The sequence below is a fragment of the Cydia amplana genome, chromosome 2 (genome assembly GCF_948474715.1).
Source record: "Cydia amplana chromosome 2, ilCydAmpl1.1, whole genome shotgun sequence".
In the NCBI taxonomy this organism is placed as follows: domain Eukaryota; kingdom Metazoa; phylum Arthropoda; class Insecta; order Lepidoptera; family Tortricidae; genus Cydia; species Cydia amplana.
In genome coordinates this window covers 7,905,319-7,928,815 of record NC_086070.1, presented here as the reverse complement: position 1 = coordinate 7,928,815, position 23,497 = coordinate 7,905,319, and the positions used below count along the sequence as shown (strand labels likewise).

At 39.8% G+C, this 23,497-nt stretch overlaps 2 protein-coding genes across 2 annotated transcripts; both read right to left on the bottom strand.

Moving 5' to 3' along the window:
• Window positions 1-1,646: 1,646 nt before the first annotated feature.
• On the bottom strand, window positions 1,647-19,281 carry LOC134657221 (uncharacterized). The gene is given in 22 exon segments (XM_063512792.1): window positions 1,647-3,436; window positions 3,769-4,025; window positions 4,288-4,731; window positions 5,964-6,119; window positions 7,011-7,034; window positions 8,168-8,304; window positions 8,832-8,958; window positions 9,704-9,874; window positions 10,036-10,960; window positions 11,047-11,280; window positions 12,180-12,306; window positions 13,266-13,401; window positions 14,123-14,291; window positions 14,739-14,777; window positions 14,894-14,926; window positions 15,001-15,087; window positions 15,466-15,566; window positions 16,608-16,782; window positions 17,360-17,410; window positions 18,249-18,363; window positions 18,674-18,789; window positions 19,181-19,281. Coding segments are annotated over 22 exon segments (5,343 nt in total). The 5' UTR covers window positions 19,198-19,281; the 3' UTR covers window positions 1,647-1,734.
• Window positions 19,282-20,698: 1,417 nt separating this feature from the next.
• LOC134662117 (E3 ubiquitin-protein ligase RNF181-like) lies at window positions 20,699-22,114 on the bottom strand. The gene is made up of 3 exons (XM_063518389.1): window positions 21,889-22,114; window positions 21,000-21,174; window positions 20,699-20,880 (listed from the first exon to the last, which is right to left on the bottom strand). Exons 1-3 carry the CDS (start codon window positions 22,020-22,022, stop codon window positions 20,746-20,748), a joined length of 444 nt encoding a protein of 147 aa, XP_063374459.1. The 5' UTR covers window positions 22,023-22,114; the 3' UTR covers window positions 20,699-20,745.
• Between the last annotated feature and the right edge of the window lie 1,383 nt (window positions 22,115-23,497).

Sequence of the window (23,497 nt, the reverse complement as noted above, 5' to 3'; positions counted from 1 at the left end):
GGTCTGTCCATTAATAACATTACAAAATTTTGTTTTTATTAGATTTTAGATATAGCTGTGGTTGATATGCATCTGTGTCGAAATATTTCCAATAATGTTAATATCCAGAGAGGAAAATGAGGACGTTTATAGCACAGTTTGTATGAAAAGGTGATTTCGCGCGGGTCCTCCACATGTAATTGAAATAGGGAAGAATATACATTGATATAAAGTGATCTGCGCTGCCCTCCGCCGGTTTGGTCCTCTGGAGTTGCAGGCGTACATAGGCTACGGAGACTGCTTACCGTCAGGCGGGCCCTATGCTTGTTTGCCACCGACGACGTAGTATATAATATGTAATATCTGGGTGACCGAGCTTCGCTCGGAAAACATATAAAAACTCGAAAATGCGCGTTTTCCCAGAGATAAGACCTAGCTAGATCGATTTCTCGCCCCCGAAAACCCCCCTATAGTAAATTCCATCGAAATCGTTAGAGCCGTTTCCGAGATCCCCGAAATATATATATATATATATATATAAACAAGAATTGCTCGTTTAAAGGTATTAGATAGATAGATATACTACGTACGTATAATACCTACAAGGACGTCATCTAGTGAGCTCTTAGTAAAGGTTAAGGCTAGATACTACTAGACTAGATGGCTATTAAATAAAGGTTCCGTCACACAGGCGCGTTTTCCGGACGGGGCGTGAGCGTTTTATATTATAATATAATGTAAAAGCGGCGCGCCCCGCCCGGTAAATTCGCCTGTGTGACGAAGCCTTAAGAATATGATTTAGTCTTAAGTAGTCTTAACACCTACCGCACCGCACCCATAAGTGAGAGCGAGAAACCAGATATAACAGCCGTAACACACTATCGCACCGCACCGCGACCTTGGTGCGCCGCACCCATAAGTGAGAGCGAGAAAGAGATATCTTTTACTCGCTCTCACTTATGAGTGCGGCTGTTAATCTGAACGACTGATACCTACCCTACAACCTACATGTAAGTAGGTTTTAATTTAGGTTGGTAAGGTAAGTTTGTTGACCCTTTGACCGCCAAAGACGTCAACTGGCGCGCGCGGCTAAAGTAGGTCCTTACCTAGCGACCTAGGTCCTTCGTGCTTAGCGTCCTTACGCTAAGCACAAAGGATTTCGTACAGTCGGCAGCAGAAGTTGCTAAGCGGGTGTTCAAAATGATCTTGCCGCGACTTTAATATTAAGAGAATATGAGCGTCTCAAGATAATTGTGAACACCTCGCCCGCTGAGCAACTTCTGCTGCTGGCTGTATGTTCATTAACCCTTCGTAACCTTAAATTGTAAAATACAATCTAATTGTGTGGAACAAGATGAGGACAAAGCATACGATAGGCTATTAACACGCCTGTTTCTATCTCTGCCGCACGCGCATAATTATATTGGTGCCTTCCGACCAGGCTCACGATGACGCGCTGCACATAACAGCCGTGACGTTCAAAGGGTTAAGCTCTTGATATATGGAATAGACTACAATTAGGGTTCATCCATATATTACGTCACAGCAACAGGGGGGGAGGGTTCATGTCAAGTGTGACAAGCCCCCCCCCCCCGCCCCTTCTCTAAAAATTCTTAATTATAGATGACCTCTAAATGTTTTATCAAAAGTTAAATTAGGCACATGAGGTAGGTATATTAACAATATTTAATCAAACGGAAGTCAATGCGGCTAATACATTACAATAAAAAGTATAATTTATCATGATTGCAACAATTATTTAGTTTTTTCTGTAAGTGAAATGTTCACGCTAAATAAGTGGAATTGCATTCCATGTCTCCTTATATTTAGTGTCAATGTCATACAATATACGAGTCTATTCAAGCTTTCACATTTAAGCATGTACGATGCTCCTTGTCCCGGACAAAAGATAGGGGCGCCATAGCTTTGGCAATCAAACATGAAATAAGATCTGCCAGTTCGTCCAAATGCCAAATTCTTGGTAGGGCTGACTAACAGACCCAACTCATTACTTTCAAAGAAGTAATCTAATGCTTTGCTCAGGTTAAATCTATCTGGCAACATGTTGTACACGAAACCGAATATTATATTGTCGAATTTAGCGTTAAACGAATACGGAAACATGTCATCAAATTTGCCAACCAAATCTGCAACTGTTAGTTCATGATTTTCCGCTGCTCCGATCTTTTCTACACATGTTCTGTGATACCTGTCCCCGGCGTTCACGATGCCGTCCAGGAAGCTGCCGGTCCACGCGCTCAGCTGGCAGGCTTGCGACATCACTATGGCCACCACACTAGTCGCTAAGTATTGTTTACCACGATTATTCTCATCAAACTTGTTATCGAGCGGGTGTACGGAGCCCCATAGTGAATATAAATCACCAGGAAATTCAATATCCCACTCTTTCCACAAAGTACGGGGCGTTTTGCGTGGGAAACCTAAGTCGTTTGTTGGATTCATTCGAGACCAGGGTATGAACTCGATATTGAGCCAGTACATTTTTTCGTCTACCAAAGGGCGTATCCTCCTGTGCTTTAAGTATGGCGAGTTTGGGTTCTCGTCAGGCTTAAACAGGGGACTGAGTCTGTAGTTGAGGGCTGAATGTCGCGGAGCAGTTTTTATCGATGTCAATTCGAAAGTGTAAAACGTGGGTGTTTCTACGGTTTTACCGGCAATTGTTATTCTCAATCTGTTTATTAATGCTTCTTGAGAACGGTACAGCGTCCACGAGGCATATGGCCCGCATGGCTCCGGTTTGAGTCCAGTTCTCTCAAGAGGTTCCTCCTTGGGAGACTCGTACGGATCGAACAAATGGTAGTACCCGTCGGTATGGCACACCACCAAACTGCACTGCGGGAAATGTATGAGGAAGTAACGAAGTCGTCGTGCTACGGCGCTTATATATTGTTCTATTTTCTTATCTGTATTGTTGTTTATGACTATTATTTTCTTTATGTTTACATTGATGAATTTACCATCCACGATAACGTTTTTAATAACTCTTTTTTCGCATGGCGCTAAATTTGTTGCTTTTTCATATATTTCTACCCCTTTCTCTATGCAGGTGTCTACCATAGTGTGATCCCAAGTCCGGATGGGATGCATAGTGGCCATTAACATGGCCATTAGACTCACAAAATGACAGGACTTCATGGTCGAACTTCCCGACCTACCTTTGAGGCAGGTGGTTCCTTCTATTTTGTAGAGACCGTCACACAGGGAGTAGCCTACTTTAATTTTACTCTTTGGTTCTTCGATTGCTATGGAGGTTCTTTTTGATGGTTTCGGCTCAGGGGCAAGAGTGGGTTTGGACTTGTGCGATGAAGGCGCCATTTTTTCGTAGTCATAGTCCTCCGGTAGCTTGTAGCGCGGCTGCACCAACAGCCGACGAACTAGAATTGCGCTCGCTATGAACTGTTGATCTTCCGTCGTCCCATCCTTGTTGTACATTATCCTGAAACCGAAAATTAATTTTCTTAACCGAGTCTAAAGGTGTACATATATGACACATCTTTTTGGCATTTGTTCGTGTCGATATTTAATACCGTGACAGTATTTATGGGTAAATTTCAAAATCCATGCACCTGTTTGATAACCCGCGACTCCCAGTTTGATAGACGCATTTCACCGAGGGAGCATTTAACGAGCAAAGTTTCACATTTACTAGACTCTAGTCACTAGAGTCTGTTCGGAAAGAGAAGAGTCGTGGAATGTATTGGGCCTCATACATTCCACGACTTCTCTTTCCGCACAGACTAGCGATATTTACTTTTCAATTGACATCACCTGGCAACAAGATCATGAAGATTTCTAAACCGCAAAAAGCAAGCCGCGCCTTTGCCCTTGTCGTCCCTGAGCCCCATGGGATTGCAGGGGCTCCCGTCGTACAGGTAATAAAGGCCGTTTCTCGCGAAGAAAGCGCAGCTGTACGTAGATGTCGTGATGATGCCGCGATCATGCTTCGGGAAGAACTTCCGAGTTAAAATGTCCTCCATTTCCCACGTAGCCCCCTCGCCTACTACGTCGATGTTAGCGCTGTATGTCTACAAAAGAAAGCAAGGGGATTTTAAAACTATTAGATATATATTTAACATTCAGGAGCAGATTTAATAGTTTTATGGTTAACTTCATGCGGGTAAGAGTAACACACTCAAGATACTAGTAAAAGTGTAGAACTTTACTTCGTCGCCATAAGATTCACGAATGGCCTCTAAATATATATAGGTATCATAGGTAGGTACCTATATACTGTCTGGGAACCTAGCAAGAGAGGCGAAAATAAGAATATGTATCTATAAAAGTTACCTGTTTCCCAATTCCAATCTTCGGAATAACATGCACTGGAGCAGTTTGGAATCTTTCCTTTTTGCTCGAATACAACTGTTTACCAGATTCAACACCGAAGTCCACGATGCCCTTCGTCCACGAGTTGATTAGATATTTGTAAGAAATGACGATAGCCATGACGGACGCGAAGGGGAGAGCGTCGACCTCGGAGACTGATGAGGAGCCTCTAATGATGTCGGTGTTGTCGGGGAGTGATTTGAAGTTGCTGGGTTGTTCGAGTTCCTGCGAGGGTGTGAGGGGAGGGGAGGGGTCGGTGAGGGGGGTGGTTATTTTCCTGCGGATCGCGCGGAGCTTGAAGCGGCGGTGCGCGTCCTCGGTGAGTAGCACGCGCCGGTCCACGCCCGGCGGCGGCGCGTCCGACTCCACCTCGGCCTCGGGCAGCGGGATTTCCAGTGGGTACAGCTGTTTGATATTATTTTTTGTACATTATTAAAGACTATGGCGGTATTCATAAACGGCTGCTAACTTAACCTGTCGAATCCCACGATATGACGTCACCATAAGCGTTCTGGCTCATATATAAGCCGTGGGAGCTGACAGATGATCGTCGTTTGTCCCTATCTGCGATATGCCATAGATAGGGACAAACGATGATCATCAACTGATTAACTTGGCAGCCGTTTATGAATAACGCCGTAAATACGTACAGTGACTACATTATGATTTGCTACATTAGAAACGTAAGCTTATACCTAGTGAAGTTAGTTATAAGTACTCTGTCGAACAATTTTTTTTGGTAGAAAAAGGCACGAGGTTCAAAATTTTGTATGGGCAATCGACCATTCTCGACTACATTTCTGAAATTTGCCGCCTTTACGTTAATAAAGGTTTGCCAGACTATAGTTAATTTACGAAAGTGTTAAACTTGTAATAAATGAAAAGCAGATATGGGTCGAATGAAACGACTTCGTCTTCCGCCTTATGACTCGCTATCCGCACCATCAGAAAGTGTCCGCAGCGAAGATCCTGGTTGGGAGTAAGCACCGCTCCTCGGCCTTCTTCCGCGCCTCTTAGGGTCGGTTGCACCAAACCGTCTGCTGTCACCGTTAAAGCGTTCGCTAAATTTTATTGTATGGGCAGTTTCTTAGATCTCTACTGCGTGACGTTGATCAGTCTGTTAACTGTGGTTGGTGCAACTGGCCCTTACTCTTCCTCTATTTACCATACGTTATTTAGCCAATTTAGAATTTTATCTGTAAGTAAAAATAGTTATTTGTACAACAAGAGATCAAAGTTTGATATTTCTTCGAGTGCTTATTTTGAGTCCCGTGCAAGCGAAAGATTCTATAATAGATTCACGAGCGTAGCGAGTGAATCTAATTTAGAATCTTGAGCGTAGTAAGGGACTCAAAAGCGCACGAGATGTAAATAACTTTGATTTCGTGTAGTTCACAAAACTTTTCACCTCAGCAGTGAGAACATATTAGAGAACCCGAAAAATGTATTCCTTCTTCATCACTTACCTCTATTCACTCATGTTTTCTTAAGATATGCCAACAATTAAATTTTCACCTCAGCATCTCGAACAAGGGTACTTTGCTACTTAAAAACAGTGAGCAAAATGCGATTTTGCTCACTGTTTTTAAGTAGCAAAGTACCCTTGTTCGAGCTGCTGAGGTGAAAAGTACATATACCTCTTCAGCGGGCTCGGGCTGCGGGGACGGCGGCGGGGGCAGCGGCGGGGGGAGCTCCTCGGCCTTCCTGCGGGCCTCTTCCTCCTCGGCCTTCTGTCTCGCTATCCTCTCCTTCTTCGCTTCCTCGTCTTCTTCCTCTTCCACCGGTGGTTCCTCCTGAACACATAACACTTGTGCCTTGTATAATAGGGTATTTGACTACTAGTCAAATCAGTTTTTCGAACTGTCAAAACGATTTGCTACTATGGAGTTTATATTTAAACGAGCAATTCTTGTTTATTTATTTATTTATTTATATATATATATTTCGGGGATCTCGGAAACGGCTCTAACGATTTCGATGAAATTTGCTATACGGGGGTTTTCAGGGGCGAAAAATCGATCTAGCTAGGTCTTATCTCTGGGAAAACGCGCATTTTCGAGTTTCTTATATGTTTTCCGAGCGAAGCTCGGTCACCCAGATATTGGAGTTTATATGAAACACTAGCATGTGACGTCACGATCAAATTACCTACTCTTTATAGTTTTATGCTGGTTTTAAAATAGAATTTGTGTCTGAAAATAACTGCTGTCTACGTTTCTCTAATACAGCCATTCTCAAAGTGTGTTCCGCGGAACCCTAGGGTTCCGCAAGAATTTAGAATAATAAAATAAGCATGATTATTACGCTTATTAATAAAAAAATACACTTCTAAAAACTATTGTTTTATTGTAGGGTTCCATCAAGTATTTCGCTTTCCAAAAGGATTCCGTCAAAAAAAAAGATTGAGAATCGTAGCTCTAATAATCTTCTGGTGCTTTATTTCTTGCATGGTGTAAAATAATTTCTTTTAAATACAGTCAAATACTCTATAAACGACGCCACACAACTAGCAAATCATCATTTGTAGCGCTTTTGCGGTTTCTAAAGTAAACTATTATTAGGTTAGGTACATTTGGCCAGACAGCCCAAACTAGTTTCCGACACTCCATGCCTGTGTTCGCGTGTACCTTAAATACTTAGGTAAACTAATAAAACAAACAAAAATTAAAAAATATCAAGCTCACCTCTTCTACGCCACCTTCCGGGATCTGAAAATTATTGCGATGGTATTAACGTTAAGTTTTTGAAGTAAAATTTGCTAATTTCTGTCGTGCGTCTTCGATGAATTAACGAGTGTGCGAACTGTGCGAGACTCGACAAAAACATAAGACTAAACATAAAACTAAACTAGACTAAACTTCAGGATTTCTTACACAGCATAGAACTTTGCACTCATATAAATCTCAATTCTTTTGTCGGCGAGTTACAACGACACATATTCTTAGTATTGAACTTGGCTCTCATTTCACATTTATGTTTTTGTTGGGATTCTGTTCTTGTGAAATATTGTAAGCAGAATCGTTAATAATAAAGATTTTTTTTGTCGAATCAACTTTTAGATTTTTTCATAAACCATGAAGGGTTGGGAGCCCTCATAGGCGAATTAGACTCTCGCGCGAGCCACGAGACGAGCCGCGAGCCGCGCCACGAGACGCGAGTGTAAGCGGTGGGCTTGAGGCTCGTCTCGTGGCTCGCAAGCTCGTCGAGCTAATATAATTTAAACACTAACGGCACGGCATAAGGTTTATAACCGAATGACAAGCCGAACGCGAGTGTAAGCGGTGGACTCGCGTCTCGTGGCGCGGCTCGCGGCTCGTCTCGTGGCTCGCGCGAGAGTCTAATAGCCGGCCGGATACGGAATATCCGGCCTGGACACTGGCCGAATATCCGGTATCCGGCCGCCGGATATTCGGCCGGTGGAACTATACTTATATTTTGAGTTTTCCAGGTAGTGAACGTTCGCGCGGACACATTTCTAAGATCGTAACGAGTTTTAAGTTTTATCATGTCATTACGTAGTAAGTTCGTTTATAGTCACAAGTGCGCGCGCGTATTTTTGTGTAAACAAATAAGTGTATTGTGTGACATTGGTTACGTATTTATTTCTATCTACTGTGTCGTTAGCATTATGACCGTGACTGTTTTTTAGATTCCATTTTTTACCCCAATATGTATTAATTTTACTATCCGGTATCCGGCCGGATAGTAAGTTACTATCCGGTATCCGGCCGGATACTAAAATAACGGCCGGATAGGCCGGATACCGGATAGTAACCGGATATCCGGTGCATCTCTAGTTGGGAGCCTTCACAAATAGGTCACAGAGCCACTAGTTTAGTACCGGGGGCGGCGGCGGCGTGGGCGGCGGCGTGGGCTCGGGGCTGGGGTCGGGCTCCGGCGGGTCGTGGCTCTTGTCGCGCGGCGCCGGCCACGGCGGCACCACCTGCGTCACCGACACCGTCGGCGAGTCCAGGTTCGCTGTCCGGAAACAAACGGTCTTATACAACAAGTTTATAAAAACACTGGGTGCTGTGCGTAATTCAGAAGAAACTAAGCAAATTGAAAATATTAAAAAGATTTAAATTTTTCACTCCATAGGGATATCGGCGAAATCGATGGTAATTTGTGGGTCAGCGGTTACGTGGTAGCGCCACAGCGAAAGAAATTAAAAATCCTGTCCTCCTATATGGAATGCAAGTGAAATGTTTTACCCTAAACCAGCGGTCGGCAACCTGCGGCCCGCGGGTCGCATGCGGCCCGTGAACGTGTCACTTGCGGCCCGCGAGCCTCCCTGGCTATTTTGTATGTAATATTGACAAACGACAATGTCTGGTAAAGTCATAATTTATATTAACAAAGTACGGCCCGCGTCAATTTCGTTAACTGCGCTACTATGTGGCCCTTGGCTGCTAAAAAGTTGCCGACCACTGGAGGGCATCTTCAAATAAACTTTATTATTTATAGAGACATGCCCTACTAATATTAGGTGTCACATCAATATTTACCGACTCTATCCTCGAGTGCCCCAGGCCGCATATTCTTGTACTTCAACGGTATCGGGGGCACATAGTCGTCTTGTATGCTGTCAACCAACGACACGATGTCTCCCATTTGCTCTTCATCCATTTTAGGCTGAACACAACAAGACATGTTTATTATTATTTTAGGCTGAACACAACAAGACATGTTTATTATTATTTTCTTTTATTAAGCGTTTAGGTACTTGGAGGGAACGATTTTAAAGGAAACCTGGTCGTCAGGTAATGTTTACGAAAAATAGGGTCTACAAATATCTTGCCCTTTTCTAATTAGGCGAGTTCATTTAATACCATAGTAACCGCAAAATTGTATGGCCACTTTATACCTAATTTATTCATAATGACAATGTGTCATGCAATTTTGCATCTCGCTGTAGTACAGTCCACATCAACAGTAGCGGCACTAGCAGCTGACACAACGCTCCAAAAGTAATTGCCATCATGTAATAATTTGCAAATAGATATATCCCTACGGTTCGCATTTTAAAGTAAGTAAGTATAGGTATGTAATAGTCTAAGCTAAGGGTTGTTTCCTCCAAACCGTTTGTCAAAACGTTCATTTATCTTTTGGTTAACGTATTAGGGACTACCATTCTCTAATACTTTGACGCGTAGTCTGATCCGTTACTTTTGATGCTGACTGTATCTACATATAAGTATGTGGATCATCACATGACTGAACGGTCGTTCCATCACAAAAAGAAATGACATGACTTAAATACAACTAATTTTGCTTGAATTTAGCTTTTGTGTACGGGCAACTTTAAAAGACAATGATGTTCTAGCTTGAATAAAATGTCAATAAATAACAATATATGTTAACGTCGATATATAGTCACCTCGGCAGCCTTGGATCTGTTCTTAATGACTGAGACAGAGCTGACAGAAGGCATGACGTCGTGGACAACCTCCCTGCTGTCCCCTCTCGACTTCGCGGCGTGTAGCACGGTTCGCTTAATTTTCTTGCGACCGGGGATATTTTCGTCACTCAAAGTACACACCAGCGCCTTCTAAAATAAGACAAATCTATTGATCTAGGAACTCCTTAAAATAATTTCTACGGCCAAAAAATGTGAATAAATTAATAGCATAGATAGGGGCATAGGTTAGTACATAAATGTTCTAATAGTAATTAGTAATAGTGTATTATGTAGTAATTTTATAAAAGTACCTTGGGTTGTTTCTTCTTCAGCTTCAAAACTTTAAAGGCATGAATATAGAACTGAGTCGTAGCCGGCATGTAGTCCCAATTCTTAATCAACACTTGCGCCATACTCTCCGGGTTGAGCAGCATCCAGCAGCACGCTCGCCCCGATTTGAAAGACCTCGACCCGTCGACAGTACGCGGGTAAGGGTCAAACAAGTAAAACATTTCTTTCTGTCGCCAGACTGCCATGAAATAATTATTAAACTCCAGTATACCACTGTTGTATTCGTGACTAAAGAAATCCACCAAACCAGACTTGATATTAAATATGCACTCTTTGGGCGTAAACAGTTGCCCTTTAACCCGCTCACGGTAAATGATGATCTCGCAGGAATAAGGCCCGAGCGTTATCACATTCGGAATGTTATCAATAGTCAAGTCAATCATGACTTTGGGGTGTACACATTCATGGTACAACTTATTACCTAAACGCAATATTTTATCTAGAGTCTTTGAAAACCAAGTGTTGGGAGGAGATATCTTGGCATAGGTCATAGCTACGACGGCTATCGGCACTGCCTGGCGATATTTCGCTTCCTCGAAGCACCGTTCGCCGAGATGCATATTGGCATTGACTATAGCGCAGTTTTCATTCATTATTTTATAACCCAGCATTGCTTTTTCAGCCTGAGTAAGTTCTGGGTCTGATTCGAAATCTTCATCTGCTGTTTCTTTAACCATTCTCAATACTTTGAGGGATGCCAGTACGTATTTTTGATCGTCTAAGATGGAACGAGACAACAGCACTTCGGCTACAGACCTTACATCCACGACGTTCATAAGAGCAGCGCTGCCGTTCGCGTAGTTGGAATATGCTCGCGAGTCTCTACCAGCGGGGTCAAATATGTAATAGCATACTTTGTCTTTCCAGATCACTACTTTTAAAACCCTGAAAAGAAAAAGCAATTAAGAACACTTTGGATCTACTAAAGAATTCTCCTCTATACGTCACAAAGTTTCCACTCTTTTTATTACCTTGTCAATAAAATCCCGGCTCTGTGATCCTTAAAGAACGCTATCAACCCTCTACACAGGTTATAAACGGTTGGGTCTTTGGACATCGTGTAGCCGATTACGTCGGGATCACCCAACAATACTTGCATTCTCTTACTATTCAGGACCAATGTCTGTTTCTTTCCATAAGGCAACACTTCGCACATGCCTTGTATTGCTGAATGATCATGAACTTTTTCCAAACATTGTAAATACCTAAAGAATATTAATAAGACTGAATTATTTTGCTCATTATTTATTTTTTCTTTTAGGGCCTCACCTACGAAATGCTTAGTTGGTGCAAAAGAAGCCTTCCAATATTAGAAGACTAGAAACTAAACCAAATACCTTAGGTTTCAGATGAGTGGGCGTAACCAACTTGAAAATTCTTCTTGAGTAAGTTCATCAAGCCGGTCAAAGGCTTAATAGCTGTTAATTTGACTTCACGGTTAGGAGGAATTATTTAAAATCAATTCGTGACGAAATCCTAAAAACCTGTCCGCCCTCGGAATACGCAACTGGCGTGAAGTGGCGCAGAATAGGCAGAGTAGCGCTCTCTTGTGTCAGAGGCCAAGATCCTTTTTGGGTCACTGAGCCAGTGAAGTATGTATGTTAAATTCAATTGCCTGGCTTGTTTCACACCGGTGACAATTCCCCGTATATAACTGCGGGCGCAGCATGGTTCCATTTTTATCGCCTGTCACTATATGCCCGTCACTTTCGCACTTACATACTTGTTAGAACGTGACAGGCATGGTGACAAGCGATAAAAATGCAACCGTGCTACCGCGGCTGATCCAACAAGTAAATATTGACGCTAGTTACATATGTAGTAAATAATCCTTTCTCATAGTATTTTCTTGGAAACATTCGTATTTGCCATGTTACTTCAGTGGTCTCAGTACTTTTGCTTCTGGATGGCTGTTTTCGCGAAAATACGATGGGAAATAATTATGACGTACCATCTTTTCGACCCAGAAATATATAGGAGAATGTCAGTATCAGGTGTCATTGTAAACATGCCAAGAGGCTCCTGAAGTGCTTCGGAGAAAATATAGTTATATCATAATTAATGACCAAGGCCCTATGGGACAGTCAATAATGTGTGTACACACCATTGGTCTCCGGAGTCGACGAGACTGTCAATCAACTTCGAAGTCCATTGCTTCGGGTGGTAGTGGAACGCCAGGCAATACGCCATCACACTCATGGTCAATGCTTGTCGTCCTCTTGATCTTGCCCCTAAAAACGAAACCGATTACATCAGAATATGCGCGCTTATGACGTATTGTATTATAGCTATAGTATATGATAAGGTATTGTATTAATTTTACCTTCTTATATGTTCTTGCGCCTGAGGTGGCTGAGGTGATAAGTTGTATATATGTACATACGTGTCACATGAGATCAAAGTTTATTTTGTACCTCGTACCATTCGCTGCGCTCAAGATTTTAAACTAGAATTACGAGCGTAGCGAGAATTAGGTATAAGATCTTTTGCTTGCTTGGGACAGTTCGTTTTTTTAGCATTAGAAAGAACTTGCAAGAAGGTAAGCGATCTTGACATGTCTTTTAATTGAAAAACGCTTTTTAAAAATCAAAAACTATTACTTATGAAAGCAGAAGAATATAAATGATCGTATTAGATTCATAATTGTTACATATTTGGCGTAACTTATTTTTAAAATGTTGTTGCGAACGCAACCTTTAATATTTGTATAAAATCTCAATACCTATATTCCTAATGTAGTAGCTAAACGCGGCCGTCGGGCTCGGCTAGTATTCGGAAGCTTTTTCTTAAGCACCAATAGAAGCGCTCCACATACTTTGTATCGCGGCCAATTAGAGGCACCTAAATTTAAACCACCTTTTGTACTGATCAAATATTGCAAATCACTCTCTCATCAGCCTTCATACAATAACTATACCACTTCTGCATTTTACCGTTTAGTCAAGAACCCCTTGTAACCAGTATCTGTGGAAGATTACATCAGTTTACTTTAAATCGAAGCTTTTTATTTGAGTCGTCGAGATCCTGACCTGCACGGCGGCTACAAATGTGTTTTTCAATTAAAAGACACATCAAGATTGTTTATCTTATTTCTAATGCTAAAAAAACGAACTATAAAACTAACTTTGCTGTCTTATTGCACAAATAAATTCCCTTTGCAACAATGTATTACTTTTATTATCTGACTTACCAAATTTGCTGTCATACATGTTACAGGACCCTTTCAATATGCCATAATGTATAAAGGTTTTCTCCTTAGTGCACGGCAAAACCGTCAACGAATGGGTTTCCAACATTCCCTTTTTTAAATTTGATGGTATAAACGCCTGTGAAAGAAAGTAGGTTTGAATAATTTCAGACTCTGAATTTGGCATCATACTTAAAGCAAAAAAGGAATCTCTACTATAAGAATTACGGTTCGAAATCGAATGAGTATGTCAAATGGTTACCACTTCTAGGAGGGTTAACACTTCTGATACAGCTAACAAGTGGTCATTCAAGTACCATATATCTAATGTCTGGTAAGTTTTCTTTATACATTCAGAACTTCTACTTCCCTATTTTCTTCGTATTACAATTCTTAGCAAAAAAACTCATGTTTTAATGAGAGGAGACCGTAACTTCGATTTTATGGAAGCTGCTTTTTGGCGGCGGGTTCGTGAGATTCTCAATAATAAAGTTCTGTAAAGTTTATATTTGAACACCTCGGCACTTACAAACTTCTGTTGTGTACCGCACAATGTAAAACCACAGAATAAGTAATATTAGTACTACCGTACAAAGGGCAATTCCTACAAAACCGAAGTATGACAGCGAGGGTGGAATCATGATATCCCTTTCAAACTTATGGCACTATCCCTTTCGGCTATTCAGGGTTATCAAAATTCAAGCCATTATCTTATCTGTGGTCGTGCACGGAAAGGGACGTCAAGTTGTGTCAACCCTAATAATTGCTCGGAGCAATGCTGAACCGAACGGAGCCGAGTTTGCCCGAAGTCAGGAGTGTCTCCCCACTGGTAAAACGGCTGTCATGATTTGATTACTTACGTGTTCTGGTCTCGATATTTCATCAAAACCGCAAGTAGAATCGTCGTCTTTAACATGTCTTCCCATGCCTTTCGCTCTGGACTTTCCACTGGTCGCCCCAGATGCTAGTGACCTGGACCGGGACCGAGACTGAACCCCGCTTCTGAAATATCAGGTCATAAGTTTTTATCTACACCCTACACCTATTTACACATTCCAATCACATTCTAATAGACTAAGGGCTCTCCCGAAAATACATGATAATGAGAACAACTTTAGACTAGATTAGTATAGGTATGTTGCCCTATGTGGAACTATGTTGCCGTGCCCTAACAGGGCGTCACATGAACAGCTTAGGACACCTGCTATGTGATAATTATTTCAATTTCAACGAAATCTATTGGTGGTATCCTTATTACTGGACAGCGCGTCTGGCAATTGATTTAAAATTCAATCCGATAATAGTAAATTCTCAGTTTCGTGAGTTAGATTTTTACCTTTTTAACATTCTAAAAGCTCCTCGGCGTTTCATAGCCTGATACTTGCTAAAATAGAAACGTATACATATGAAATATGGGTAATTTTTTTTTATTAAGTTAAATTAAGGTTTATTAGGTTAAGTAAGGGTCTTTCTTACCGGCATTTCTTTCTGGGACACGATTTGCTTTTGCACACCCTGAGAAACAACGGCAGCAAAATAAAAATGTTATCGTAATAGAAACATACCTATTCAAAGATTCAAAGATTTATATATTGGAGCGAAAAAGAAAAAATATAGAATTGTTTACTTACCCTTTCTTATGGCATGGTTTCATTTTCATTTGACTGAAAATACAAAAATAGTGAATGAAAGAAAATGCCGAATAGTGTATACTGTAATTGGAAGTACCTATATTTACATTGGCAGTTTTCCCGGTATGTGCACAACATCAGGGACATACGATTTGTCTTGGTTGATTACGATTCCGCTATGAGGTTTAACCAGTCTGAAAAAATAAAAACAATTGTACTGACATTGTAACTAAGAAACATAAAATAAATATATATATTTGTACTTTTTTTTTGTATAACTGAGGTAATAAAAAAATCGAGTACTGAACACTGAAGCATCCTACTCGGTGAAAGAATTCCTGGATGAATGATTAAATATGTCGAAACCATAAAATAAATTTATATAATATAAGCTAAGCTATCTTATAATAATTGTAAATAATCAAACATTATTGTCTGACGATGTACAATTAATACAAATAAATATATTCTATTCTATTCTTTTTATGCAATAAAGTTTAAATAAATAAATAATTTAAAGCAGTTGAAAACACGTAGCTAGAACTATAGACATAGGTAAGATATAAGCTTACTCGTGTCCTGATTTAGCAGGTAGAGGGGGCTTCCATTCTGCCGGTTTCATTTTAGCCTCTTGAGCTCGAATTACCTCTCCACTGGTTTTAGGGCTTCCCATCTACATGTAACCAGAGAAGAATATACTATTAGACTTAGACTGCCCGCGCTAACTTTGCTATAAGCTCCATACCACTTGCCATTAAAACTTAGGGACTATACATATAGTCACCAGAAGCAACACAATGAGTTTTTCCTATCGTATTTGCCAATCAGCCATGTCCTAACCATTGTACACCCAGCGGCAAAAGTGCATGGCTACTTTATTATATGAATTCCATTCATAAAATGGCCATGCAATTTTACAGCTCCCTGGACCCTGGACCTACTTACGAGAATTCAAGAAAATAAAATGTCCGTTTTGAGATAGGTACCATATTTCTAACCTTTCGACTTTTTACTTTTCCCGCCAGCCGGGTTAGCACATGATTGGCGCGACAGTATCTCGCGCAGAGATATACTACCCGTCCCTCTTTTATTAACATAGTTAGAAAAATACGGGTAGTCTATCTCGTCACGAGATACTGTTGCGCCAATCATGTGCTTGGGGTGCAAGCACATCAGACAGGCAACAAAAACAAAAAAGAAACTTTTTTCTTTTTAGGGTTCCGTACCTCAAAAGGAAAAAACGGAACCCTAATAGGATCACTCGTGCGTCTGTCTGTCTGTTTGTCCGTCCGTCTGTCACAGCCTATATTTTCTCCGAAACGACTGGACCAATTAAGTTGAATTTGGCACACATATGTAAGTTTATGACCCAAAGATGGACGTGTAACGTAAACAAATGAATTTTAAATATGGACGCCATTTTTTGGGGGGTAAATGAGAAAATTAAAAAATAAAGTTTTTCAAACTATATCGTGTTACATATCAAATGAAAGAGCTCATTGTAAGAATCTCAAATATACATTTTTTATAATTTTAGGATTAATAGTTCCGCAGTTATTGAAGAAAATAGGCAAAAAATGACCATTCCCCCCGCCCCTTATCTCCGAAACTACTGGGTCAAAAATTTTGGAAAAAAATAAATTAGGAAAACCTATCAGGAATGTGCAGTGAAACGCGAGTCCGACTCGCACGTGGCCGGTTTTTTTTAACTTACTTTAAGAATAAAATCATCGGAATCAGTGTGCTTCACGATGGGAGCCGGGGTCGTCAGGTGGATGTCGCCAGGCATGAGGTCGTAGTACCGGACCTTCTTCTTGTAACTTTTCCGCCGCGACGCCAGGACATCCTCCTCTGATGAGGAGCCGAAATCGCGGCTCATGAAAATGTTTCTGTTCAATACAAAATATTATATGTGATTAATAATCACTGATACTTGTTGCAAAACCAACGAAATGTCCGAATGTCTGTCATGATGATTGTTATTTTTAGAAATCAAATATATACTTAGTAAGTACCTACCTACTTAGCTATGCTACTAAGCTATGGGCTATTCATTAGATAGTATTCAGAAAAAATTAAGTAGGTACCTACCTAACAGCAATCTTTAGAAAAAATATTAAGGTAAGTACTACGGGGGCGGCGGGTATAGTAAGGTAATTTAGCTACCTACCCTACTATAGATGCAAGCTTCGTAGCACGGGCGAAGCCACAAAATGTAATATTAACTAGCATACAGCGTGATCCTGCACCAGTGTAGGCTCTAAACCGCCGAATACTCTTATATACCTTTTTTTGAAAATGGTACAAAATGTACAAATCACAAAATTAAAAGTAGGATTCGGCTGTCTCAACTCTATAGAGTGATCTCTTCCAGACAACTTTTGATCTTTGATTAACTGCGACAAACCAACGATTGAGAATTGATAAGTGATGAATAAACCAAATACGTAGCCTGAACAAACCTACCTTGCCTTGCCGTCATAATCTTCTACGGGACAGTGGGTTATGTAGCGCAATCTGGAATAATAAAATAAATTGTCCGCATTAGCTCGCTTCTTTCATAAAAAACCGGCCAAGTGCGAGTCGGACTCGCGCACGGAGGGTTCCGCACCATCAACAAAAAATAGAGCAAAACAAACAAAAAAAACGGTCACCCATCCAAGTACTGACCCCGCCCGACGTTGCTTAACTTCGGTCAAAAATCACGTTTGTTGTATGGGAGCCCCACTTAAATCTTTATTTTATTCCGTTTTTAGTATTTGTTGTTATAGCGGCAACAGAAATACATCATCTGTGAAAATTTCAACTGTCTAGCTATCACGGTTCGTGAGATACAGCCTGGTGACAGACGGACGGACGGACGGACGGACGGACGGACGGACGGACTGACGGACGGACGGACAGCAGAGTCTTAGTAATAGGGTCCCGTTTTTACCCTTTGGGTACGGAACCCTAAAAACGAGTCGAAGTCTAAGTAAAAGTGGCGTCCATACGACTAGCTCGATTCCTACCTACCGATTTTCCCGATGACATGAGCATATTAGGTATGTTACAGATCGGGTACCGGGAACTCTGGTATGACCAACCCGTGTTTTTAAACTTTTTAACGCGCCGCCACTGTTAATAGGAACGTAGGTAATAAAGTTGGCGGCTGGTAACCAGAGTTGCCAAAAGTTGGTGGTCAGGTTTAAATCTCGTTTAAACATTTCTGTATTTTTCTTGCCTCGTTTTTATAGTCTTCTAATATAGTAGTGTAGTAGGTCTAGGTTACCACGTATTTCAAAACAATGATTATTCTAAGGTAGGTAGGTAAGCCACCTAGATAAGTACTTAGTTCAACAGCATTTGTTTTTACCTGGTGTGCATTGAAGGTTTCATCGGTACGCAGGTATCCTTGAAGTGCCGAGGTTTAAACGGCTTCGTTTTAAATTTCGTTGGGACATTAACTGTTTTTGGCTTGTGGAGTTTCGCTTTAAAAATAGAAAAGGAAAGCGAGTTTAAATTAGTTTATTTAAATTAATAAATAACTAAATTGCTAATTATAAACTTAGCAATTCGTATTATATCGCATATTCGCATACCCCTACTTAATACTATAATATGTTCTGTGCGCATAACCCACTGTAGCGAATGGCCATTACAATGAAACAACTGAACACTTAATCGTGATCGCTACTCATGCACTGTTAGTGCTTGAAAATGGAGACCTAGGCTCTCTGAAAGTCATGCCAGTGACTAAAAATACTCGAGTTAAACTTAAAATTAGCTTAAATAACTCACATTGAATTTCATCGTAGTTAAGTGCTTGGATAACATCGGTTACGTCAATTGGCTCGACGCGCTTGTGCTGTTGATGTTTGCAGAATTTCTGGAGATGAGGAGGGCATTTGCAAGTACTGAAACAGTTCATATAGATGATATAGGTAAGTATTACATTACATATTATATAAAGAAACATTAAACAAATGAACCGGCGATTCCAGAGCGCATCGCTTCATGCCGCTTTCGAGCGAAGTTAGTGGAAGACTTCTGAAGACTTTTACGTCGTTGCTACGGATCTCCGACTTGAACTTCACCAGGGAGCACACAGTCACAATAAAATGTCTAGTGCTAATGCACAATAAAATGTAGGTACGATAAGAGGAAATAACAATGAAAATGTGATAAAGGTGTGCCTTTGTCGCATTTTCTGAACCACTCAAAAATGTCGACGCGAACAGATTAAACCGAATCATAAAACAAATAATTACAATCGTATTTACGATATAAATGGACCACAAAACTTACCCTTTCTTTTTGCTCATTTTTTTGCAGTTATTTATTTTATTTTATAAAAATATTTACAAGTAATTTCGATGACATTTAGTCATGAATGACAACCACATGTTTTACAAATTTATATTTTTTAATTCCGATTTTAAACGTTTTAGTGTTAAATCAAGTAGCAAGGAAGCGCTGGTGGCCTAGCGGTAAGAGCGTGCGACTTGCAATCCGAAGGTCGCGGGTTCGAACCCCGGTTCGTACCAATGAGTTTTTCGGAACTTATATACGAAATATCATTTGATATTTACCAGTCGCTTTTCGGTGAAGGAAAACATCGTGAGGAAACCGAACTAATCCCAATACGGGCCTAGTTTACCCTCTGGGTTGGAAGGTCAGATGGCAGTCGCTTTCGTAAAAACTAGTGCCGACCCCAATTACTGGGATTAAATGCCAAGCGGACCCCAGGCTCCCATGAGCCGTGGCAAAATGCCGGGACAACGCGAGGAAGATGATGATGAGTGTTAAATCAAGTAGGTATGTTTATGCAAACCTCATACATACATAAATCCATCACAAGCATAACCAAAGAATACAATACTCACTAGGACTACTAGGAGCATAACTGACTTCAAATTTCAAGGGTTTTTGTTGATAAAAACATTCTAAATTTAACCATTTAGTGAACAGCACAAAAGCCCTTCTGAGTTAATAGAGAGATCAGATAGAGCAGTCAAACACAAGCTGCACAGTGTTCAGATTCTTAATATTGGACAATCCTGGCATAAAGATTTGCTAGAACAGTTGAATTTTTGAAAATTATCCAAAATGAACTTTTGAGGTAAGTTACAATTCCAATGTTTTGTGTTTTTTTAGCATAACTACCTACAAAAAAAGTAGTTGTATGAAGGGGTGCAAAGCTAATAGTTTTGCTAACTTTACCAACACATACTAAGGCTAAAGAGTGTTTAACCACAATTATTAATACCTGGTTAATCCTTTTTTAAGCCAGATTGTTGGCTAAATTTTGTATACAAACTGAGCTGATTAGTCTTAAGCTTAACATAACATTTAGAATAAAACATGCATTTAAACATATACTCTTTTATTAATTTAAAAAATGATACAACTTATTGTTCAATACATGACTGAAATGTATTCCCATCTGAACCGTAATTATACTAATTATTATCATAATGTAATCCATAACCTTTTAAAATATCTATTCATCTAATCAAGACACAACACTATCTCCATTTCACAATATGTATTATTATTTATATCTTTTACTTATGGTAAAAATTTAAATACCCAGATAGAGCCAGTAGGGAATGCTAAATAGAAATTTAATGTAAAACATGTTTTCATTTATTAACTCACATTTATAGACGGGTCTAACGCGAAATTTATTCAATTACCTTTATTTACTGATTTTTCGACACAGGTAAATAAAGGTAATTGAATAAATTTCGCGTTAGACCCGTCTATAAATGTGAGTTAATATGTGTTCAAAACGCGATGGTTTTAAATACTTATTATATGTTTTCATTTGCATGATACCCAAGTTACCTGTTTATTATTTTATGACGAAATCAACTAAACATTGAGCTATAAAGAGTGTCAAGGTCTTCTTTTCGCTGCTCGGCTCTCTTTTTTTCCTTTTTGAAAGCTTCATAGCCAGTGTGGTCGGTTGGTAGCTCAAATCGACAAAATGGACATGAATTTGTCTGAAAATACAAGTTCATATCTAATTATAATTGCTGCTGCTGTCAATACTTACTATTAAAGTAATCATGTATTGTAGCTTCATTCATATACCATATACATATAATTGAAATTCACTTACTTTGGCTAGCCAGGTCAGAATGCAAGTGCTATGAAAAATATGTTTACATGGCATTTGTTTAGCCTTCTCTCCTGGATTAAACTTCTTTAAGCATATTGGACAATCCTTGTTAGAATCATAAACTGTAATTTCTGGCAGGTTGTCTACGGCTTCCTTTGCAGCTGGTGGAGGTAGCCTGTAATTATTAAAAAAAAAAACTGAAAACATTATAAAAAAAGTGTTTTTTTTTATACTCAAACACACCTTGTCAGTAGAAAATGGCATGAAATTAAAATTTCCTATGGGAGCTCAACCCTTCACATCTACATTATTTTAATTTTCCACCTTTTTCTATCGACAGAGAGGCTATGCCAGAGTACCTATATTATATTGTTATTGCTTCTATTGCTAGGGATAGATTAAACAAAAATTATCCCAAATATGAATAATACCTTTTGATTTGGGGAAGCAAAAGGAACTTATAATTTTAAACAAAAGATAGGCTCTTGGCACTTTTTTGGCAAGAACTATTTTTCTATTTTTTGTTTCATTCATCAATGCCATGGTTAAGAAGCTTAGAAGTTAATAAAAAATGTCAAATCAACTTTAATCTGCAACACTGCACTCTAACCCCGGGCCATTTGACTCAATTATCATTTAACTGGTTTGGTGGACTGGTCTATCATTTAATTGGAGCAGGTAAGAAGACATTATGGTAATTACAGTGTGATTAATTAATGGCTTTAATGAGTTTAATGCATGAAGCTGTGTTGCAATAAGGTAAGTAAAAATGTAACATATTTAACATTAAACCAGCTATTGCCCCAAAATTCAGCGTCCTTCCCAAAATCACCACGCAACTTCTTTAACAATCGCCTCGTTCTGACATAAAACTAATTTAGTATAATACCTCGGCCACTCTCCAGTGAAATTGTCCTCATATAGCCCAAAGTCTACGAGGAATCTTGCCATATGCAGTAGGTGATTTGGTTCCTCTCCTTCTCCTAACTCTCTCCATCCCATTTCTTCGAAGTAACCAGCCATATCCTTCCAGAATTTGGATGAAGGGCCACAATTTATGAAGACGTTTTTGTGAAATAGTAAATATTAATTTAAATCGTGCCTAACTTTTAGTTTTACGAATTTTATTCGTTGTTTTGATTTCTGAATTTTCTGATTATCAGCCGAGTCCAATGACATGCCAATGACTCAAAGAATGACAGCGCGAAAATGTTATAAGAGTGCGTTCAAATACTTTATAAATGTTTACCAACTTCTAAGTAATTTGGCCATGTCATGCCAATATTCACTATAAATGTCGCGCTCCGGTACGCCCGTTTGTAAGGGCTTTTAGACGTGGTAGAGATATCTGTATCTCACTTCTACGTATTGCTGCGTCCCTCTCTGTCGTCAGCTACTATAGTGTGTCAAAGGTCTGTTTGATTTCAAACATAGAGAGAATCATACTATCTTTGTCTTACACTAGTACTAGCACCCAAAAGAAAAGGATGAGTATAGTTTTTTTAGTTCCTATTTACTGACAAGATTTGGTTGACCCAGTATAAATAAAATTAATGTGAGCGCTTCATGAATCTAGTATTTTAACTGGATCGGGCATGAGGGGGTGGGGGATATGACCGAACGGGATAGTCTTATGCATCTTTCAGTAGGAGTAGCAGCGAAAGCGCTATTATTGTTTGTCCTTGGCACAGTCTCACTTTTTTTTTATTCCCCACCGTAAATTAGTATGGATTATGGTGGGCAACAAATAAATTAGACCAATCATAGTGTCGCATTGCGTATGTTTTGTCCTTCACGGAGGCACGCATATACCACTTCTATAGGATCCTTCTATGAAGCGCTTTAAAAAATGGGGTAGGTTTGTATTCGATGGTCAAGCAAATCTTGTCAGTAGAAAAAGGAGCGAAGTTCAAATTTTCTATGGGACGATATCCCTTCGCGCCTACATTTTTCAAATTTACCGCCTTTTTCTACTGACAAGATCTGCTTGAGGATCTATAGATGGCGCCAGCATAGGTTTTTACATTATATCTAGTTTTCTTCTATGAGATTTAGTTTAAAGGGCTAGTATCTAAACAATACAATTCCAAAGAATAAAACAAGAATTTGACACTATTCGTAGGGTTTATACCTGTTAACCCTACGAATAGTGTCGAATTCTTGTTACTACCTATGCTGGCGCCATCTGTAAAATTCTTCGACCGGTCAACTCTATTGTGTAAAATAAATTAGCAACTCGCTGACTCTGATCGTCCACGAGGAAGGCTAGATAAATAATCATTAACCATTTGGTAGACGGAAAAAAACTATAAATCTTACTTTCAACAAATGAAATCTAAAATCGATCCGGGGTTACTTACATATTACCTCGCTGAGTGGCCATCGCCAATATCGCTATTCTATAACAACGATAAATTAGTTAGAGTCTGTGCGGAAAGAGAAGAGTCGTGGAATGTATGGGGCACAATACATTCCACGACTCTTCTCTTTCCGAACAG